The 6,831-nt window shown below is 39.4% G+C and overlaps 1 protein-coding gene across 1 annotated transcript; it reads left to right on the forward strand.

Annotated features, from left to right (window-relative positions):
• The first annotated feature begins 300 nt into the window (after positions 1 to 300).
• LOC311499582 (polyunsaturated fatty acid lipoxygenase ALOX15B-like) lies at positions 301 to 6,573 on the forward strand. Its single transcript, XM_084560617.1, has 14 exons — positions 301 to 675; positions 867 to 1,071; positions 1,196 to 1,277; positions 1,393 to 1,515; positions 1,594 to 1,697; positions 1,775 to 1,944; positions 2,021 to 2,164; positions 2,255 to 2,458; positions 2,540 to 2,626; positions 2,742 to 2,908; positions 3,796 to 3,917; positions 4,108 to 4,208; positions 4,730 to 4,900; positions 5,014 to 6,573. Exons 1-14 carry the CDS (start codon positions 529 to 531, stop codon positions 5,191 to 5,193), a joined length of 2,007 nt encoding a protein of 668 aa, XP_084416743.1. The 5' UTR covers positions 301 to 528; the 3' UTR covers positions 5,194 to 6,573.
• The last annotated feature ends 258 nt before the right edge of the window (positions 6,574 to 6,831 follow it).

Here is a 6,831-nt window from a genome sequence, read left to right on the forward strand (position 1 = left end):
CATTATTTTGGGCTAAACTAGGAAACACTTGCAAAAAGTGATAAAGTAAAGTTTAAAAGACTTAAATGCACTGCCCATGCTAGTAAGATTCAGCTTACAACACATGCAGCAAACCAACAACACTGGATGATTTTCACAATTCTGCACAACTAAAATCAGTTTGATGAACTTATGTCTGCCAACCATAATAAGCCATAATACTCCTAAAGAATCACAGCTCTCCACCTAATGAACAAACGTTCTTAAGAGGCTTTTCACAGCAAGGCTGACAGAAAATGAGTGAGAGTGAGTGTCGAGTCATCTGGACTTCCTGTAACTCCTCTCAGATTTTGGATCCATTTTGTAGCACGAAGAGTGACTTTACCCTCCCTGCTGCTCTTTATTCTCACTCGTAATCAGGGAATCTCCTGCACCTGTGAGAGCTGTTAATGGTTTGATAGCATCACATTTCAGAATTTCCGGGACGGAGCGAAGCTAGTTACTGAATGTAATTAGTGTTGGAGGGTTTGTTTGCATGTCTCAGGCATTATGGCAGAGTTTGCTCTTGAAGTGACTACAGGAGACGTGATGTATGCAGGCACATTTGATAACCTGTATGTTACCCTGATCGGTAGCGACAGGCCGTCTGAGCACACCCACCTAACCAGTGTTGAACTGGATAATAAAACTGGAAAGGTAAGTTCTAAATGTTCGTTTTCAAATAAACCACAAACTTAATTTAAGGTTCCTTCAAGTTCTAGGGCAAGTTAGTTTGATTTGCTTGGTTAAATTTAGTCATGGTATCACCAAAGTTGGTGTGCATGAAGTCTAAGTACCTCTGAGCAATTCAGCCTGGTGTGATAATCCCTGACTCTTGATCTCCGCAGGTGGGGACATATTCCGTGACTTCACTTCTTTTTCTGGGATGTCTTCTTCTGCTGAAGCTGGAGAACGATCCTTTCCATGAATCTTTGGAAAATGAATGGTTTTGCTCCAAGATTATGGTGAAGACACCTGAGGGGGATGAAATCCTCTTTCCCTGTCACAGATGGCTGTCCAGGGGTGAATCTGTGCTGCTGAGAGGAGGAGGAGGTTGGTGAAGTAAATTTCAATCATTCATTGCATTTCATGGATTATGTGAAGGCTAAATGTTCTGCATTATTCCTTTTTTTTCCCCTCATGTTTGTACATAAAAGTGTTTTCATCTTTGACACAGCTACAAAGGCCTTTGAAGATGCAGATCCTCAACTTGTAGATCAACGGAAAAAAGAATTGGTTCACTATAAATTAATGTACAAGTCAGTATTTCATCAATATTTTGTTGTTTAACAACATGCAGCGCTATAAAGTTTTGCTGACTACGACCTTTATTCATAACTTTCAGGTGTCTTTGTTTGTTGTTGTTCTCTGCAGATGGGATCATTACACCGAAGGGATGTCGTACATCTTGTATATCAAAGATCCAAGAGTAGTTCCAGCAGAAATCCGTTTCTCATACTCAAAAGCCTTTCAATTTTCATACTTGACAGAAGCAGTGTAAGTGACACAACCTTCTGTTGTTAAAAAAAATGGTAATAATAATCTAAGTGAATTCTTTATTTTCACTTTATCCAGACAAACTGAGCTCAAAGAGAAAGGTCTGACAAATACTACTGGGCAATGGGAAAGCTTTGAGGCCATGAAGGCATTTTCCTGGTTCAATGACTCGCCAATCTCAGGTTGGATTTTAGAATATTCTGTCCTTAACTTCTCATTGAAACATATTTGTAAAAATAAATAATTTCTGATCTACCAGAGTATGTAGTGGAGCACTGGAAGGACGATGACTTTTTTGGATACCAGTTTCTCAATCTCCACCCCGCCATTATCCAGCGCTGCTCCAAGCTTCCCTCCAACTTCCCTGTCACAGAGGAAATGGTCAAGCCTTTTCTAGCAAATGGAAGTTCTCTGACTGTTGAGATGAAGGTTTGAAAAGAGCGGTTCTTGCAATTTGGAGGTCATCCTTTGGTAAGGCCTCGCATAAGAAATGTATTTTCTACAGATGGGCAATATTTTCATTGGTGATTACAAGATAATGGAAGGTCTGCCTACGAGAGTCATTGATGGTAAACCATTGGTTATGGCAGCTCCCCTCTGCCTGCTGTACCTAAACCCAGAGAGGAAACTGCTGCCCATCGCAATTCAGGTTTCTCTTCTACCTAGTAAACCGTTTCTTACATTTTTTTTTTTTCTATTGATCACCAATAAAATAAAAATATTCCTCCTCCTCAATCAGCTCACTCAGCAGGCCTCAGAGGCAAACCCAATTTTTCTGCCAAGCGACATTGAGTTTGACTGGTTGTTGGCCAAGATATATGTGAGGCACGCAGATGTCCTATATCACCAGTTCATCGATCATTTGCTGGCCACACATCTACTGTCGGAAGCTTTCACGGTGGCGACAATTCGCAATCTCCCAAAGATTCATCCTCTACACAAGGTAGGCTGTTAAGAGTACAGCTGAAGATGGTGTTCTTAACTTGGCTTGGTTATTTAGTTCATGGCTTTCACCACTTTACAGCTGCTCATCCCCCATCATCGACATACCCTCCAAATAAACGTCGTAGCTCGTGTTCGTCTTTATGGTCCTGGAAGAACACTTGGAAATGTAAGACTTGCACGCTCAGGATTGTCCTGTTTTTACATTTACAATATGACATGTAAAAACATTTGAGTCAATGCGTCTAAAGTTGGGCACTGGTATTTATGTTTTATTTTTTCAGAGTACACTTGGACACGATGGAGTAACAGAGCTCTTGAGAAGGGGTCTCTTGCAAACAACCTACACCTCCCTCTGTCTACCTGAAAACATTGCAACAAGAGGACTTGAGTCCATCCCCAACTTTTACTACAGAGATGATGCGCTGAGACTGTGGAGCATCATCAACAGGTGAACGTCTGCATGCTGGCATTAAAACCTGCTAGGATCAGCTGAGGATTATATACACTATATTGCCAAAAGTATTCGCTTACCCATCCAAATAGTTGAATTCACGTGTTCCAATCACTTCTATGGCCACAGGTGTATAATATCAAGCACCTAGGCATGCAGACTGCTTCTACAAACATTTGTGAAAGAATGGGTCGCTTTCAGGAGTTCAGTGAATTCCAGCGTAGTACTGTGATAGGATGCCACCCGTGCAACAAGTCCAGTCGTGAAATTTCTTCACTACTAAATATTCCACAGTCAGCTGTCTTTATATTATAACAAGGTGGAAGTGATTGGGAACGACAGCAATTCAGCCACGAAGTGGAAGGCCACGGAAAATGACAGAGCGGGGTCGGCAGATGCTGAGGCGCATAGTGCACCTCAACTTGCTGCAGATATTTTTAAAGCAATGCTAAACTGGCTGGCTGCTTGCACATCAGTGTTTGTGTAATTGCTCGCTCTCCAACAAGAAAACCCCACCAATAATCCCTGTCAATCACTTTATTTGTTATACTGTAATCTTTCCTCTGAATGTTGGGCATTTCTATTAATTTAGATATGTTTCGGTTAACTTGACTGACACAGACAGTGAATTCATGGAACCTTGGTTACATTAATAACTTTTCTTGTTCCTATAGCCAGCCCTGTCTCTAACCATGGCTGCTCTGCTCTTTAGCTTATTGTTGTTTTTACATCAACATCACTGAAAACTGTGGCATAGACATTTAGCTGGCACTAATTAGGTTACTCTGCATTTTGTGAACTTGGTTAGAAAGAGCTCGAATGCAACATTGTTATGTTAAATTTGTGCACTTTAGCTTTAACATTTTTAGTATTTGTATCCACAGATTTGTCGAGCGGATGATGGCATATTATTATCCATCTGACAATGAGGTGTCTGCAGATTCTGAGCTCCAAGGATGGATCAGTGAAATCTACTACTATGGATTTCTAGGAAACAGCAACTCGGGTATCTCCCTCATGGCTATTACATGCTCCACCTCCAATATGCCTCCATAAATATATAGTACATGAGATGTACTGGTTATTTTGTGCCTGTCACTGAGCATATTGTGAAAACAAAATGAGGACAAAGGATAGTCACTTTCTGTGGATTTTTTTTTTTTTTTTGCAAGTCAAAACTTAAATTTTCTTTACAGGTATCCCTTCCAACTTTCAAACTGTGGAGGAACTTATCAAGTTTGTCACTATGGTGATCTTCACATCATCGTGTCAGCACTCTGCATTTAATAATGCAATGGTAAATATTTAGGAATCCTGAGCAGTTATTATTGTTGATTTTAACCACCATTTTCCATCCATCTGGCAGTGTATTAAGACTGAAAGACTGTCCAAAGGTGGCAAAATCCATATACCAACAGTTTTGAAACTTGGCAATCAACCTTAATCAATCATCTCATCAGGTGGTCAATGTCCACCACTCAAATAATTATTCTTCTTCCAGCACAATCTGGAGGTAAAATGCCTCATTGTAAGATGCTATCTATATGTGTCCTAAGATTCTCAGTAGGTCAAGGGAAAAAAAGCTAAAACAAGTACTTTTGGTACTAACTGGACTTGTTGTGTTTACACCACACTCCAATGGCTTCTTCAGTTCATGAACTGAACTATCTTTCTCAGATTGCCCAAGACTGCTATGTATAAATGTATACCATATAGAGCTGAGTGTGGGTTCAAAGGATATTGCTCAAACAATTCCTGTAATTGTACAGCTCAAACTTAACAGCATTTATGTTAATGGCTGCTGTATGTCCTCTAAAGTTTGATTTCTTAGGTTGGGTTCCCAATGGACCACTGTTGCTCCAACAAGCTCCACCAACAACTAAGGGACAGGCGAGCATGGAGACGATCTTGGCCACTCTGCCAAATAAAGCATTTTCAGCATATGTTACGGGACTTGTGTGGCGGCTCAGCAGGAAATACGATGATTTTGTGAGTTGTATTTAGCTTTTCTAATCAAAACTGCTACATGTGTTGGACAAGCAAATCTCCCTTTGATAGCTTACCCATTCCCAAACCTGGCATTGTGGTTTTGTCTTTGTCAGGTACCTCTGGGCACTTATCCTGAGCAACGTTTTGAAGAGCCCGCAACCTTACAGATGATCCAGGATTTTCAAGCCGATCTGTCATCCTTGAGTGTAGCAATTACCAAGAGGAACTCGGAGCTTGAACTCCCGTACAATTACTTGAATCCTACACAAATAGAAAACAGCATAACTGTTTGACCAGGATCAGCTACTTCTTTCATAATTTTGTGTATATGCTACGATGATGAGCTCTGTTCTAAAACTGACACTATTCCTGATGTTTGACCTGAAAGTAAAGATTCATACATTTATATACTGTATCTCTCTCTCTCCTTGTCATCACAGCTATTTTTGCTAGTTTTCACAAGAACTTGTAGAAAACTGATCTGTCTAGACCCTCTATACTGCATGACACGGTATGTAGAAGGGGTGAAAGGTGCAAAATGCAGTATTAATGTGATGACAGAGCATCTAACACTGTTTCTGGATTAGCTCAAAGATAAACAGTTTAAAAAAAATAAACATACATTTGCACATGATCTTAAACTTATGGGTGTTGGCACATTGCAAACAGATTTATCTTTATCAGTTGTCTGTCAGCACTGATATTCTGACCTTAAATAGATATCCTCTGACTAACATGATATTGTTGAAAGTTTGCTTAATGGCAGTTTTTTTAAGAGGATTTTTTTTTTTAATCATTCAGTGGAAAAAAAAACAAACTCATGATGCAACAGTGGAGACTGAAGTAAAGGACCACCCTCCTCCCTGACTCCAGTTTTCACCAAGACCATTATGCATTAATCCTTTTATCAGTTCATTAGTAATCCCATCATCCAGGTTATGGTATAAATAGGTTGGGATAATAACTTCTGAGGAGTAGCTTGATCAATTATTTGCATAGATATGTACATGGGTTGTGAATTGTTGGTCAAAAGTGACTGATCAAATATGATACAGGAGTTTTTGCCTTAGGTTTGACATTTAAATAAATTGCAGGTATAACCCACAGTGAAAGAAGAGTCAATCAGGACCATCCCCTCCTGACTGACCATAGGAAAAACTTTAACACATAACTTAAGCTTTTTATTTTAGATGGGAAATCGCAGATGAAAAAATCCCACACAAAATTCATTTCAAACTAATTTCTAAACAGCCAGCTGAACTACGTCCAAATCTGAGGAGATAGCCTATTCAAAAAGAACAATGCGAGTCAATAATTTCTATATAATTTGACCATTAAGTATGAGTCAAAAAAAGCTGACTGCACATTAGCAGAATTACCACATTTACTTGTTCAGAAGTTGAATTAAAATGATGACATTATAACATGAATCCTAAAAACTGTTGTTCGCAAAATGTTACTCTGAGCTGAATGTTAATTTACAATGTCTTGACTGTTTAAAAAAATACATTTTAAAAGGAAGGTTTATCACTTGTTTTAGTGGTCCATTACTCCACATTAATTCACCATAATAATCCACTTGGTGTGGTGTGTAAGCTAGGGAAGAAAGTAAATAATGGAAAACCATGGAAGGCAGCAGTGGATTATCACAAGATTCTCAGGAAGAAAAACTGCTTCATAGGTAGGAGGTAGGCGTGTAATTATTTCAACGTACCACCAAGAAAAACACAAGAGCAAATAAAAGGGCTTTGCCAATGTAAACCAAGCCTCAAGAATAGGCCATGTTGATTCAAAGCCTCATTGTCACCTGTCAAACACAGTGGAAGCAGCCAAATCAAGCAAAGAATGTGAGCATGTGCAGTGAGGTGTGTTTTAAAAAATCCTCTGACACAGTTTTAAGGCACCTCTAACAGTCTAAACTAATGAGCATA

Source organism: Chelon labrosus (genome assembly GCF_963514085.1).
Source record: "Chelon labrosus genome assembly, chromosome: 14".
Lineage (NCBI taxonomy): Eukaryota > Metazoa > Chordata > Actinopteri > Mugiliformes > Mugilidae > Chelon > Chelon labrosus.